The sequence below is a fragment of the Aquarana catesbeiana genome, linkage group LG06 (assembly GCF_042186555.1).
Source record: "Aquarana catesbeiana isolate 2022-GZ linkage group LG06, ASM4218655v1, whole genome shotgun sequence".
NCBI lineage: Eukaryota > Metazoa > Chordata > Amphibia > Anura > Ranidae > Aquarana > Aquarana catesbeiana.
Window position 1 is genome coordinate 355,068,028 of NC_133329.1, and position 16,594 is coordinate 355,084,621.

General features: G+C 40.8%; 1 protein-coding gene across 2 annotated transcripts in view; it reads right to left on the minus strand.

Moving 5' to 3' along the window:
- Window positions 1-2,162: 2,162 nt before the first annotated feature.
- PSMD14 (proteasome 26S subunit, non-ATPase 14) overlaps window positions 2,163-16,594 on the minus strand; it is a 140,246-nt gene continuing 125,814 nt past the window's right edge. For both annotated transcript variants that reach the window (XM_073634053.1, XM_073634051.1), the window contains 4 exons: window positions 13,153-13,227; window positions 10,857-10,982; window positions 5,417-5,479; window positions 2,163-2,946 (listed from right to left, as the gene is read on the minus strand). In XM_073634053.1, the coding sequence (XP_073490154.1) occupies window positions 2,848-2,946; window positions 5,417-5,479; window positions 10,857-10,982; window positions 13,153-13,227 (363 nt within the window). In that variant the 3' untranslated portion in view covers window positions 2,163-2,847. The remainder of the gene's footprint in view (window positions 2,947-5,416; window positions 5,480-10,856; window positions 10,983-13,152; window positions 13,228-16,594) is intronic.

Sequence of the window (16,594 nt, forward strand, 5' to 3'; positions counted from 1 at the left end):
CAGTTCAAAACTGCAGTTAGTGTGTTTTGAAGAACACGTTTTAACTCTGTCACTGCCAGAGGATATGCAATAAGCTCTCTGAAAGGGAATCTGTCAAAGAGAAATTTCATCTGTTTAATTAGTCACACCCGAAGCTGCAATTCTCCAACTCTGAGTGAAGCTGGAAAGGTTCATTTTCTCTGTCCCAGAACTATAATGCGACTCTGAATGAAAGCTCCCATTTGGGGCATCTCAGAGTTGTTTAGCTTTTTTTTTTTGTTTTTTTTTTAATAAAGCTACGGGGCGAATGATGGGCCTGTGCTAAGAGAATCACTGCAATCTTTCAGCATGACCCATTTGATGAAAAGTTGCAATGTGTGCTTAAAATGGTTTGTGCCTTTCTCTCCAAAGAAAAAGGAATGTTCAATGATTGGTTTTATACAGATTAGCAATCTTTTCCGGAAATTTCAGGAACTTCTGATCCTCGATTTTGCCCTTCTGTAAAACGTCAGTAATGTCCAGTCATTAAAAGTTGCAATATTATGGTCACTGGGTGGTGTATGACTTCCCCGTGGGTGCCAACAGTGAGCAACATAAAAGGCAATTGTTAGTTTTTCTTTGGTAGGATTTTTAGAGAGGAAATCAGATACATGTCTGAAAATCTTGCTCGCGAACATTTTTCCTTTGTGATGACCACCTGAACAAGGTACATTTTATTACAACTCTTTTACATAAACCAGCTTCCCTCTCTCTCTCAGGTTTAAAGCTGAACCCCAGCTTTTCATACACTTTACATAGTTTGTTTGGGCAAGCTGGCCGGAACAAACTATGTCCCTCACTAACATGTGAGGCCACTGGATGTGCTGTATAAACTGTATGTAGCGGAGGCTAAATCTAGCATACCGCACTGTGTTCTGAGTTCCAGCTAGGGCTGGGAGATTTTCTTAAAAAAAAAATCTTCGATTCTCTTAAAAAAAAAACTCGATTCACTATTCGAATCGAGTTTTTTTTTTTGGAAACCGCACCGGTCCTGAGGCGCTGCGGGCATGAGCTTTTAGGCGAGGCCACGGCTGCAGCCTAGTCTGCGGCATCCGGCCTCGCGGACTAGGCCGAAGCCGCGGCCTCACCTAAAAACTCCTTGCCCGCAGCTCTTCAGGCCCGGCGCGGTGTCCGCGCCGGTCCAGAGGTGCTGCGGGCATGAGCTTTTAGGCGAGGCCGCAGCTTCGGCCTAGTCCGCAAGGCCGGACGTCGCGGACTAGGCCGAAGCCGCAGCCTTGCCTAAAAACTCATGCCCGCAGCGCCTCAGGACCGGCGCGGTGAAAAAAAAATAAAAAATCAAAAAAATCGATTTGCTTAAATTTTGAATCGATTTGACCTCTCAACTCGATTCAAGATTTAAATCGATTTTTTTCCCAGTCCTAGTTCCAGCCGAGACTTCCTGTTTCATACCTGGAAACCATTAGTCTATCTGATTGGCGCTGAGCCAGAGGAAAGCGATGTATTCTAGCAATGAATACAAAGCTTCCTCTGATTGGCTGAGTCAGAGGCAGGCTGATGTCAAAACCTCTGAAAGAGCCAGAGGAAGCTTTGTACTCATTGCTAGAATACATTACTCTCTCGGAATGGCTAAGCGCCAATCAGATAGACTCTAATGTGTTCCGGGTATGAGACAGGAAGTTTCGGCTGGAGCCTGGAACACAGTGCAGTATGCTAGATTTAGCCTCAGTCACAGCCACATACAATTTATACAGCACATCCAGCGGCCTCACAGGTTAGTGAGGGACATAGTTAATTTGGGCCCAAACTATGTAAAGTGTATCAAAAGCTGGGAGTTCAAATTTAAATCCCAGGGGACATTGTGACATCGATATCAGGCAGTCCTTCCCTTAGATATTTTAATAAAAGAGAACCAATGAGATTTACAAAACTGGGCTGATCTACAAAAACCCAGTGGGCTTTGTGTTGGAAAGTAACTGATTCTAAAGCATGTTGTCCATAGCAACCAGCTGCAGGCTATAATTTTTCTATGCAGGATCAGACAATGAATGGACCCAACAGGTTGTCATGGGACAGCAGATACACACATACTATTGGTATAGTTTAGAAGTTTTTATGGTACGTCCTGTGGCATAGATGATTTTTTTCCTTTATGTGCTGGATGGTTTGTGCTCACTGCCTTGTTATACTGCTATATGATTTATTTAGGGGAATTTTAGTCTGTGACTGCTGCCCTGCAGGGGTTAATGTTTATGAAGTGTCCTGTGTTAACACGACTCCAACCCCTTAGGGGTGGGCTCTTGTACTTTGGACAACAGTTGTAATACTATATATAGTTTGTACCAATGGGGTTCTGGTTAGCTCTGAAGAAGAGGGGAAAGCCCTTGAAACGCGTAAGCTATTCCCTGGTGGATGGACACATTTTCAATGTTGGGACTGAATTGTGTTACATGCACTCTATCATGCACCTTTGTGAGTACAATGGATTTCGGTTTCACTCAAAAAAAAAAAAAAAAAGAGTTTTATGGTGCACTAAAGGCCAGTTTGCCGCCTTCTTTTGCTTGTACAGCCGATACACACTCTCTAATGACAGCAGTAATATTTATTACAGCAACATTTTTTTTTTTTAATCTCATGTACAGCATTTCCCCAAAATACATATGTTTTCAGTATTTCAATGTTTAAAAACAGAAGAGGACAAAAAAAAAAAAAAAAAAAGAAAAAAAAAGGAAAAAAAGGAAATTTATGAACTGCGCATGTTGCGATTTATACAGAGTATTGTGAAAAATAAAACAGTCCAGAATATTGTCTGCTGCTTCCATACATATTCTGGTCACAGACCAACGGACACACACACCCGAAATTCACCTGCTATTTAAATACAACTGTGTCCAACATGGCTGCTAAACACTGGACAATATTAGAGGTCATCAACACATCCACGTGTTCTTCCAAGTGACGCTTGGGATCCTATGGAGAGGGAGATAAGGAATGAAATTATATATAAAAACATTAATAGCAGCAAAGAGTACATAAGAGATTTTGTGTAACTTTGATAGCTATTTTTACTTAGGAGTAGATCTAAATTATCACAAGTGATGAAGATACACAAGGTAAAACAATTTTATTTTTTAAACCACACAAAAATGTAAAGGGGATGTGTGGAATCCAGAAACTGCCACTGCTGACTTGTTTTTAAAAAATGACAAGGACAGGGATTCTTATCCTGACCCGTCCTTCTCCACTACTGAGTCACTGACTTCGAGAACATACATACAAGATTAAAATGAAGTATTTTCAGTCTTCACCAGCTGCATACTTGGTCCAAGACACTGGGGTTGATTTACCAAAGGAGTGGAGACTGTTTGCCTTGTAAATAATGTAAAGCTGGTCACTTTAAATACCCAATCACATGGAAGGAAAAAGGCTGAGATCAATAGCCATTTAGATCTGATGAAGAGGCGGATGCTTTGAAACGTTATCTCCATGTTCTGAAGTCACTTCCAATGCGACTCAGAGTGTGTTCCATGCTGGTTCTGAGACAACAAGATGGATGTCCAGCCGGTTGTTCCTCTCCTCTCGTGTTAACATCTACATACCACCATCCACCGGGGACCCGCTGAGAGACCACAGTACTAAACGGGTATATGCCTATTGATCTTCATATATTAGTGTGAGCAGCCATTTGGCTGGTTTTAATTAAATATACCATTAGTTGCATCTTCTGCCATTGTTCTTCCAGAGACTGCTACCCTCTCAAGGGAGCTGCCACTAATGCTGCATATGTATACTTCCTGGACTTTATAGACTTTTAGTTGTGTTATCAGTGTGTTTCAGTACACTCTTGTGCACCATTCTGTTTTTGTCATGCAACACTGAGCCTGTCTCTATCTCCTGCAACAGGACTCTCATCTCCAATTACTTCTGTAACACAGTTTCTGCCAATTTCCTTTAGTAAGTTTTCAGCCTATGACAGACCCGTTGGAGACATCAGGGGTCACATTCGAAAGGATCACTATACTCCGTATGTTGACCATCACTGGACTAAGGGAATATGAAAAAGCTCAAATACTTACCTTATTCCTCATTCCCCCTGCAGTCAGTGGTTGTCCCTACTTTCCAACTCTACCAGGATGTGGACTGGCCCTCAGCATCCTCACCTTCAAATGCAGGACTGCTGGTCCTGCATTGTACATGAAAACATCCAAGAACAGCGGAGCTACACTTTAAGGAGAGTGGATTAAGACACTTTTTTGTACTAATAATACAATGCAAATCAGAAGTACAGGTACCAAATCACCAATCTGAACACTTTTTAAAACCTCTCATTTTCATATGAATGCTTCTTTTTATTTACTACTTTAGTAGCTCTCTAAGCTAAGATCACCTGATATGTGATGTAGGGAGCCACACTACCATGTCTATGAATGACACCAGTTACGGTGTTGTGTCTCTGTCTGCCTCACTCTGTTGTGCCATTCACTCCTGCGCCTCCCTGCTATACATATCAGGAGCTTTTTGCAGAATTTAGAGAGGTCCTGAAGTAATAAACAAACAGTATTAAAGTGAAAATGAAAGATTACTGAAAATAAAAAAACTATGCCTGGAGTTGGGCTTCAAGTAGCCTTAGCTGGAGAGTAATTTTATGTGCTGCAATGACCACATGGAGCTGCTAGCAGTGGGCCCTGTGGTCTATTTATACCCAGAAGTGCCATGACCAGTATCCAATTTTTTTTAGCCATTAACGCTACTGTAAATAACTAGTGGGTACATGTCATTGCAGCAGGAATCTGTTGTAGGGGTTATCTTGTGACAGCAAACTACTGATTACATTCTTTTATCACTGCACAGTATAATCCATTAACATGTTTATTCCTTGCAACAGTACGCTGAATATGAATTCCACACTAGAGGAATCTCCTACGGAATGGACACAAAAGAGCTTTTCTTGTCCGGGGTTTGACCTGTCATGTTGAGGACTGGTGGTTACATACCAAAAAGAAAAATTCCAATTGCTGCCCTATTATGGGGTGTGTGGCCATTTTACAAATAAAACTTGTTACATCATTATTTAAAACTGGCCAACTAGGTTATATACCAAGAGCATATTTTATATTTTTTAAAGGAAAACAGAGAAATACAGAGCCTCCAACCCGAAAACGATAGTCATCTGGCCATCTTTAGTCTTAAAATGTACTGGGTCACTGACCTGCAACAAGCAGGCACCCAGAACTCCTAATTTGTAAACTTGTTCCATGTCAGTGAAAGTACTAAAACCTTTGGATCAGCATGTCAGCTAGACAATAAATCAGATTTCATAGCCGGGAATCAGAAAAACACCTTGCACTGTACAAAGGATTTTTAAGCTGTTTTATATTAGTTGGGCAACAGCAATGACAAACGAGAGAAAGTTCAGGGTCAACCATGTTAGACACATTACCTGTTTCCCAACATTCTTTATAGCAAGCTGCTCGGGGGTCATCTTATCCTCTTCCTCTACAGCCTGTGTGCAGAGAAAAAAAAAATCATTAGCAATTTTATATTAAATAAGAAAGGAGCTCCTTGAAGCAGCAAGTAAGATAATAATTCAAACAGGGCTCCTGTGAATACATATAAATAGAAGCTGCTCTGGACAGGAAACTACTGAGCAGAAATTCAGGACAAAGGTAATTTTCATACAGCAGTCCAATTCTGGCCTACTATACACTATGGTCAGTGATGCCATGTGGTGTTGTAAAGCGTGTCCCAGTGTGGTGTAATCTTTATTACAGGTTTGCCAAAATCACATTTACCCAGATGTCACTGCTCCATGCAGTGAGCGCACATACCCTCAAATCACTGCTCCACGTAGTGAGCACATATACCCCCAAATCCCTGTTCCATGTAGATAACACACATACCCTGAAGTCACTGCTCCATATAGAAAGCACATTTGCCCTGAAGTCAATTCTCCAAGTCCCTGCCCTTGTAGAGGGCACATATACCCCAAAATCACTGCTCCATATTGGGAGCACATTTACCCCGAAGGCCCTGCCCATGTAGAGAGCACATACACCCCAAAATCACTGCTCTAGAAAGGGAGCACATTAACCCAAAAGTCCCTGGCCATGTAGAAAGCATATATATGCCCCAAAATCACAAATATCAAAAAATCACTGCTCCACGTAGAAAACACATATACCCCAAATCACTGCTTCATGTTGAGAGCACATATACTCTACTTCATGTAGAGATCACATATGCTCCATAGTCACTGCCCCTTGTAAATATCACATTTACACAGACGATTTTTCCCTGTGCAAAGACTCTTTTTTTTTTTTTTTTTTTTTTTGCTTTATTAAAATGAGGATATGCAAAGATCAGTACTCCAAATTACTCAGTGGTTCTGAAGGAAGGCTAGACTTTTTCTTTACTGTTTTCTTACCATTCCCTGCATGAAGGTTAAAAACTGCCCCAGTAACAGTATTGCCCCCTCAATACTTTCCCAAGTTCTCACTCGATACAGTATTGTGCCTGTCTTCTTCCCCTCTCTCCCTCCATTCACAGGACAGAGAGGATGCCCTCAATCAAATCCTGTGAGCAGAAAGTGGAGGGCAGGTCTGAGTCGCACTGTGAGTATTTATGAATGCACACAGCCTGGCTCAGGAGTAAGCCTGCACATCTGCCCCCACAGCTTGCTATGGAGACATATACAGAAGAGGAAGAGCCGAGAACGCCAGCATGGGGGGACTCCTGTGCAATGGTAAGGATAAAAGGGTTAATGATTTTAGAAAAATAAAAAAATACAATTACAATCGCTTTAAGTTAGAATAGCAGAACATAAATTCTAACTGGTTGTCATGGCTTATGCATTTTTCACATTCTTCTTGCAGCCTACTGATGAGTAGACCATACAGTCAGAAATCTGAATCTCAGGTACATGATCATGGATTGGAAAGTCTGGCTCTGTCAGTTAGCCATAATCATATGCTAATTGGATGTGCTGCAGAGACCACATAGTGCTGCTAGCACTGGTCCGTTTGGTCTATTTATAGTCTGTAGCGTCAGCACCACTACCCAACATTTTACTTATTACTTGTCATGCATGTAAGCTAATAGCTACTTGTCATTGCAGTACTAATTTATTGCAATGTACAGCAAAACACTGGTTACACGCTGTAAAGTCTAAGAAAGATTATTTAATGCCAACAAAGTGTCTATAGAACAAATTAAACTTATGTACAAAACATCCATGGCACACACTGACATCAACATTCAACGTGCAAATGGTCACTGCCTTCACAGAAATTCCAAAGGCTTAATCAAAACCCATTTGCATTAAAAATTACCAATCTATAATAATTAAATCAGACAACAGGTATTTTTAAACTAAACCGGTTAATATCCCTAAAGGTGGTAAAGCTGGCAAGCTCTTCCTATAATGTGTACCTCTCTATATTTAGGGTTTTCTTTGTGTTGTGATTGGGGGGGGTTGGGCAAAACATTATTGATGATCACTCTAACATGACATCAAAGCAAGATGCCAACAAATTGCTAATGAATATACTCTGACCTCAAAGTTATTTAAACCAAACATATTGGCGATGTAAAGCCTAACACCCACACTCCCTCACTGGCAGCAGAAATATATACTGTATATAAAAAAAAAAATGTAATGACAACACATGCTAGAGGCTCCATTACTAATCAGTTCCCACTGTATTGCGACATCAATTTCACTCTGATATATGTAAATGGGATTTTGTAATGAGCTAACTAGAAAAATATCCTTGCATTTTTAACCAATGGAATACTAAAGCAGTGTTTCTCAACTCCAGTCCTCAATGCACCCCAACGGGTCACGTTTTCAGGATTTCTCTCAGATGAAACATCTATGGTAATTACTAAGGCAGTGAAACTGATAAAGTCATCTGTGCAAAATAATGAACAGCCTGAAAACATGACCCGTTGGGGCATCTTGAGGAGTGGAGTTGAGAAACATTGTACTAAAGAATGCTAACAAAGCCAATCTGGTGTAATCATAACAAAAGCAAACAACTTTTTGGTAATAATTTCCAGTAGTCTTAAAGTGCAACCTCTGAGACATAGAGCTCTTCCCATTGAGACAAGAAACACATTACCCTCAGAGAGTGTTAAAAGGCGGTCCCCCCAGGCCTCCACCTCCGTATACCCGAGAACCGAAGGATGGAACTATTGGAGAACACAGAAAAGATGCATATACAGATAGGGTGGGAATCCAGCTGTCCTGGAAGACTATCATAAAAAAGAGTTATTGATAAGAATCTGGTTTTCCCAAGACGTCCTCCAGGACAGCCCCAGGATGAAGAGCAAGAATTTAGCAGCCGGGGGGGGGGGGCTGGGGGGTTAGTAGTGCCTGAAGGACTTGTCTTTCCTATTACACAATAGCAATAGGAACCAGTGACAGGATTATTATAGAGGCCATACATAGATCAAAATTTGGGCAGTTCAAAAGGGGCCAGATGAATTTTGATCCACATATGGGCATGCTAGTTTTACCGATGAACTTCTGTACAACCAGCCTGTTGGAAAATGCTTTGCATGATCAGTGCCACCGCCTATAGCCGGCAGTGCTGATCATTGATGTAGGGGGCCCTCCGACGGGGACACTTGATCCGTGGGGGCACTCCGACGGGGACACCTGAAGTAAATACTCCTGCTCTATAAATTAATGGAGCGCAAATAATGTCATATGAGGGTGGGGGGTGGGTTGTTGCATTGTGGAGGGGAGGGGATGACAGAAGGCTGGTTGATGGAGGGGGGCACCAAAATGCACCTTCGCCTGAGTAGACAAAAATCCTTGACGCGGCCCTGCAAGGGTGCCAACATATTTCGGTATTTTGTACAGTAATTGAAAGTGAACCAGGGGCACCAAGTGTCTCTAAATATATCTTCGCTTTGGGGTAAAGAGGCAGTAAGCTCTTCCATCTGACTTATGAAATTAACTTTAGGGAACCACAACTCCATAGGCACCTGCCAAAGGGGACTGAGACTCAGAAATGAGTAGCGGTCCTCCCTTTACACTCCATGTTAAATGGGTCTGAAGCAAGGTGCGTGAGTGGCAGCTGGGATACAGCTTGGCTTCCATTCATCTGATGAGCTCGGTTTCTTCTAAACAGTAAACACTGAATCCCTGTGTAATGATCTGCGACACAGCATCTCCCCTCCTGCCCTTAAGCTACACCTCAGGTTTCCTCAATGTAAGAGTGCCATTTTCTTTGCTATTTTTCACAATCTGACCATGTGCACCTGGTTTACTTTCTTTCTGTCCATGCAGCACAGTGTCCATGAAGTGATCTGTCCTGGATCCTTGATGGGAGCTGAGGGTCTCTGTTGGATTAACCCCTTCAACCAAGTATTCTGGACCTTTCTTCACTGAACATTCGGAGCGCTGGGCTTTTCTATACACAGTGGTGTACAGAAAGCACGTTATATTGTATTGGCAGTAGTGGGATTTGTCTTCTTACTTTTTTCTCCACTTCTCACAATTTAACATGCATAGATTGAAATAATCAAGGTCCTTATGTACAACACAATGCTTTCCCGCTCCATCTATGTTGATGTGAGTTTCCTCCTTAACTGATCTGAGAGTGAATGTGTTGGCTGTGGTATACATATCAGCTCTCCTAGCTAGTGGGATTGGATATACAGTAAAACCTTGGTTTGAGAACGTTTTGCCAGACAAACAACATTTTTTCATAAATTTTGACTTGATATACAAGCGATGTACAAGTTTGACTTGATATACAAGTAGCGTCATGTCACAGCCGAGTATAAAAGAGAAGAGAGGCACCTCTATGTGTAGCAATATGGTGACATTTAATGAAGGTACAACATTTAGAAACCCACATGGTTGATGATTAAAACAGGCAAATCCAAGTATGCAGGCATCCGGGTAAAGCTGTCCACACAGACCATCCTCCTCACCGCTATTGGCGTCGTCCCTTCCACACTGCGCTCCACGAGAGTTTCAAGCCTCGCTTTCAGATCGCTCTACTGCAGGGTAGTCTTCTTGGTCACGGTTGCAGAATGAAAACAGTGAGAGCCGGCAGTGCAGGGGTTGTCTATGTGGACAGCTTTATCCCGGATGCCTGCATACTTAGATGTGCCTCTTTTATTCATCAACCATGTGAGTTGCTAAATGTTGTACCTTTAATAAATGTAACCATATTGCTACACTTAGAGGCGCCTCTCTTCTCTTTTATACTCTGTTCCTGCTGGATTTTGCTTCTAATCCCCTTGTGGAGGCTGCCATTTGTGGATGGACATTTTATGGTTACACAACCTATCACATTGCTAAAATCTTATTATATGGACTATAAACTGAAGGAATTATGAATAAATGGTTGTGGAACGAATCATTTGAGTTTCCATTATTTCTTATGGGGAAATTCATTTGATATACAGTGCTTTTGATTACAGGCATGCTTCCAGATCGAATTAGGCTCGCAGTCCAAGGTTATACTGTAATCAGATCATTGTTCTCTGAAAAGAACAGATAACTACTAATGAATGATGAAGGGGGATATTATGGTATCCAACACTTCCAGGTGTGCCTCATTGCCCACTGCATGATGCAGTTCCATCAGCTACTGTGTACTGTAGTGATGTAGTGACCGATGTGTGGAACTAAAGTGCGCAAGAGGATACACTGCATCTGTCACACTCCTGCAATCTGTGAAAATTTAGACCACCACTTAACAACTTATCTAGATGAAATGTAATGGAATCATTAAAAAAAATGGCATAAATTAAAAAAGATATACTGCCATTTAATTTTAGGAATATGTCAAACATATACTGTATGAGTGTATATAAATAGAGAACAGGGAAAGTAGCACTGTATATTGCGCTTTAGTCACCTTGTTGTAGTTCTTTGCCAGCTCCAACATTTCTTTTACCACGGTCTCATTGAGTTTACAATGCTCACTGTAATCCTGAAGTGTCAGACCCTCCATCCAACTCTTCTTGTGTAAATTCAACAGCATCTGCAATATGGAAATGATGAATCATCCACACAAATCAAATATTAATTTTCTAACAGACACAGGTTAGTTTAATAAAGTCCCAGGTATGTCATATCGATTAACTTATTTAGAAAAGAGCAAAAAAATATCAGCAGAAAGTGTTGAGGAAACAGGAAATAAAGGATGGCACAGCAGTCTACCCTGACAGCCCGAATTCCAGCACACTAAACATTGGATGCTTTTATTTCTTACAGGGCAACTCCAGTCAAAGAGCAGAAAATGCTTTCAACTAAGCGTGCTGCTCATTACTATTCTGATGGACCCAACTATGCTGCAATATAAATATATACAACACAGTGCTAGCAAACACAATATAAGTGAAAATAAAAACACTTGATTAATAATAACCATAAAAGTCCATATAAAGTGACTGAAGTGCTCCAATTTAAAAAGTGCAAAAAGTGCAAAGTGCTCCAGTATTTTCAAGGTGTACCACAACACCTCCTCCTGTGTCCCCACTCACCGAATCAAATGGACCCCCAGCTTTTCAGTCTAGGGGTCACTTCAGGCTTAATAGTGATGGCCAGTTTTGGCATCAGATCATCAGACAAAACTTGCTTGTAAAGATGCACAGCCATAAAAAAGAGGTACCCAAGATGAAAAGGAATGGACTGATAATGAAGTACCGCTAAAAAAAAGGATTTATTGCGCATGGAGAAGGATACTTACAAGAAGCAAGATAAAATCAGGCATAAACATGGTGCTGTGAATACAAAAACGCCGTTCATGGCATGCGTTCCACGATACCGGAAGTGACGTCAATAGGAACGGAAATTACATCTACGCGTTTCGCCCTCCCACAGGGCGTCATCAAGGACCTCCTTTCACTATTAAGCCTGAAGTGACCCCTAGACTGAAAAGCTGGGGGTCCATTTGATCCGGTGAGTGGGGACACAGGAGGGGGTGTTGTGGTACACCTTGAAAATTCTGGAGCACTTTTTGGATTGGAGCACTTCATTAACTTTATATGGACTTTTAAGGTTATTATTAATCAGCTGTTTTTATTTTCACTCATATCGTGTTTGCTAGAGCTGTATCGTATATATTTGTATTTGTTCAAGTGATTAGCACCTTGAGTACAACAGCTGCATATGTAATAAGTTATTTAATTCATGATATTTTGTACACCATCAGCGCGAGTATATATATTTAGAATATATTTCACACTATGCTGTGATATGCCTGCATGGCATGAAGAGGGCTATAAAAAAGACAACTCCGCTGCTCTGCTATTTGGAAAAATAGTAAATTGCCCACTGTGATCTGGTTCCAACCGGTAAGCCCATCTATGTACCTCTACCGTCCTACTTACCAGCACACAGAAAAGGAACTTCTACTGCAAGCCTGAATTCTGTTTTCAGGTGCTGAGTAAAAACTCAATGACAGACTGGCTAATGGCTACACCATCTGTGGTCCACAGGAATATAAGGAGTTGAACCATGACAGCCTCTGTGCTGACTTCCAGGTTGAGTTAGGTTGTATGTCATTCAACCAGGAGGTAATGCAGCAGCTATGAGAATCTGCGGGGGACAACACCAAGGGAAAGGCAGATATTGCAATAAAAGTTTGCTTTCTTTAACAGTTGGCGAATTTAAAAATGCATTCAATTTAGAACCTGGAGCGGTCAGTCGTTTTTACACTTCAAAAGGTAAAAGCCCTGCCTAATAGAAGACACAACAAGCTGTCTGTTTTTTTCTACAGCCTAGTACACACAGTCTGAATGTCGGACGGCATTGGCCGGTTCAACGGAAAGCGGCCGACATTCGGCCCTGTGTGTATGGCAGCCGGTCTGACGGCTGGCTTCTGTCAAAGGGTCATGACCGAAAAAAGCGCTGCCGGTCGGCTCCTGATGCCAATGGCTGAGAGCGCTGATCGGAGTGTCAGAACACAATAGAACAGCAGGGGAGATCACTGTACTGACATTGGATAGTTAGTACAGCGGCTTCTCCTAATCTGTCAGTTTTTTCATTCAGTCCTACTGAAAAGCACTACTGGTGTATACTAGGCTTTAGTTAGCCACAAAAAAAAGCTTCTAGCATTAAAATAACACACCAGAAATTTGAAGAGTTTCAGAACACGAGGAAGACAAACAGTGGCCACATAAAGGAGACATCTAGAAGAGAAAGCTTACTTTTTGTTCCAGTTCATTCTTTCTGTAGTTGATTGTTATAGAGTAGTAATGTCTGTTCAGACCATGAATTAATGCCTGTAAAAAAAACAAACATTAACACAAAAGAATTACAAGTAAATGTACAAAGGACAGGTGGGTTAAGCCAGTGTTTTCTATTTCAGATTCTAGTGACTTCATTTGTATCTCATTTGCTTTATTCCAGACCATTGTAGCATTTTATGCGTTAAGGATCACCAGTTATTCCTCCAGTTATTCCTAACAAAATCAGTGACAAAGATATTGTCTAATGGTTTATAACTCTCATTTATAGATTATTAGGTCTTTGAATTTTATACTATACAATATATCTTGCAACGCAACTTATGAGACTTTTACAGTGTCTAACACTACACTACACTGCACCAACAGCAAGCCATGAGACCAAATCTCTTATAGGTACTGCAAACCCTTAGGCTCCTTTTACATGTGCAAACCATTTGTTTTTCATCCATCCGTTGATGGATGAAAAGCAAACATCAAAGCATATCTATGAAAAAAAGGATGTAAATGGTTTATCATCAGTTTACAACCACATCTGTCAACATCCGTTCTTTGAAACGGATAAAAATACCTATTTTTTGTTCCTTTAAAAAAAAATGGAACGGATGAAAAACTGATGTAAAAAATAGACAAAACAGTCTGTTTTTTCATTTAAAAAAAACTTAAAAAATTGCTCCGGGGCTCAAGTGGCTAGGGACTCTAGCTGGCGGATGTAAAAATGGATAAAAATCAGTAATCAGTTTTTAACTTGAAAAAAAACTTGACTGAACTGATTAAATGAACTGTCCACACGTGTGAAAGGGGCCTTAAACTGCCCTGTATGGCCAAGTTTTATCCAGCATGTCGGTAAAATGCTAACTTATGGACACAGAGATTGCTATACAAATAGGGACTGTCTTGCGGTCATCCCTTTGATGTGGCATTACGGACTCATTTATATCATAAATGTAATTTTCCACAAGGTGAGCCAAAGATAGGGGAAACCAAACAAAAACAGGTGAAATTAGGTTGATGAAAACAATGCAGTATTTCCACTGCATTTCACACCTAAGCTATACTCCAGGGTGGAGTGGCACTTTAACCTAGCCTCCAAAACAATTCCTAATTAATTGCATACATCTGCTACAAAACAAATCCTAATTAATTGCACACACAGACGTCACAAAGTAGCAAACACGCCTTTTTTTTTTTTTTTTTTTTTTTTAAAGAAATCACTAGAAGAAAGAAAAAAAAAAAAAAAAAAAGAGAAAACATTGATCGAATGACTTCATATCAGTTCTATAAAAGAACTATAGGCATCTCTGAGAATCAACAATTAGTATTAGTGCAACTAAGAAATGAAGCTAATTATTTGAATGTGGCAGAGGCAGATTGTTATGTTCAATTAGTAAAAACCTTAGGCAGAGTTGGACATGTGGGCCCTCAGGCTGAAGCGCAAAGGTCCTTAACCCATTTAAAGAAATAATGAAGGAAGGAGATGTTTATGCTGAAGGTCATCAAATGTTGGCTAAAGGGTCCAGAGTGCTCAATTCTCTGGGAACTTGCATGTATGGACTTGTCCAAGCTCAGTCATAAACAAAAATAGCAAAAAAAAAAAAAAAAAAAAAAAAGCACAAGAGATTTTGATGCTCATTAGGGCCAATGTTGATTTCTTACTAGGTATTATTGACTTTTTATAGAAAGCACAGCTTGACTTTCAGCCTGTGTCTGTTTTATTTGTGGTTTGGAGAGGGAGAAAAAAAAAGAAGTGATTAAAGGCTGTTAAAAAACAAGAAAGAAAAAAAAAATCAAAGGGGCACAACTGGTGTTGGTGATAATATCTGTAAGAACAAACCACAAACAAAACTGATGAAGCCACAAGTCCCAAGACAGTGTGTCCAACTACAACAAAGCAGGTCTAGAATTTCAGCTTCACAGGGGAAGCTACACCTCCGCCTCAAAGATCAGGTTTTAAAGATAATCCAACAGCAACTGCTTACATTACTAATCAAGTGAGTAGAAGCAAAGGTTAGCTGTGACATTTAGGGTCGGTTCACACATGGGCAACACGACTTTAGCGCGACTTTGTACCGCGACTTCAACGCGGCTTCAGCGCGACTTTAGCGCGACTTCGGCAAATTACGAGGCGACTTGAAGTCGCCTCCATGACAGGCGACTTCGCCTGTGGCCAATCACCTCTCTGGGAGGGAGGGGGGAGGGAGGGGTTTTCTCTGCAAAGTCGCTTGAGAGATCCGACTTGCAGGCGACTTACATTGAGTTGAATGGGTACAAGTCGCCTACAAGTCGGATAGAAGTAGTACAGGAACCTTTTTTGAAGTCGGAGCGACTTCAGTAGTGTCAGTTAAGACGGTTCAATTCACTACAATTGTAATCTAAATGCAAAGCGACTTGGGGCGACTTGAGGGCGTACAAGTCGGATCCCAAGTCGCCCCAGTGTGAACCGAGCCTTACTGTTTAGGTCGGTACTATTTTTCAAAAACAGCACAATATTATATATAATAATTAGCATTTTGAAAAATTGTACGTTGATCAGCATTTTGGTCCAAGGCTTGGATATGCGTTGACCTTTTTAAAAAAAAATTTTGCATAGAGTAGGCAATAGTTAAAACCCGTGTCAGATGGGAAAGAAAAACCTTTGTGCCACTGGGGAGATTTCCATTCACTTTCTGTCCTGCAGACACAACAAAAAGTGAGACAAAGTCCCTACAAAGTGAGGGAAATCCACTACAAACATTTTTTTAAACGTTTGCAGATTTTCTAGTGGTTAAAGGGGACAAATTGGCATTCGTTTTTGACCATAGAGACAAGAAAATCTGAAGACAGAGGGTGGAAAAGTGCTGTTTCTTATACGAGTAAATAAAATTCTAAATGTTATTGTGATTCTCATTAGGGAAAAATTGTTTGTATTGTATTTGTTTGCTATTGAAATGGATTACTCAACACAAACGTTTTAATTGTATACAAATGGCAAACAAATGAAAATGCCTTACTATCAAATGAAAATTCCTTCAGCCTAAAGCCTAATACACACAAATTAGAATATTGTACTGAAAATACCGCTTTTAAAATGACCGTATGATAATATGATTGTTCGTACATAGTTTTCGAATGAATTCAATCATGTTGAATGAGTATGATTGAAAACCAGCATTCGATCAGCGCTTGCAGCCAACGGCTGATCAGTATATTCTGGGGGGGTGGGAGTAGGGGCGAGTCCCCCTGCCAGATAATGTTTTAGTTGGGGTGATCGATGCATCAACATTGCTTGTATTAAACCTGAAAGTGTGTGCCCAGCTTTAGTCAGTAACACAGATGTTTCAGGACTACAGTAATGCTGTGCATGTATTAAATGTTAAATACAAATAACACAAAACTAAACCCCCCCCCTCCCCCCCCCCCCCAA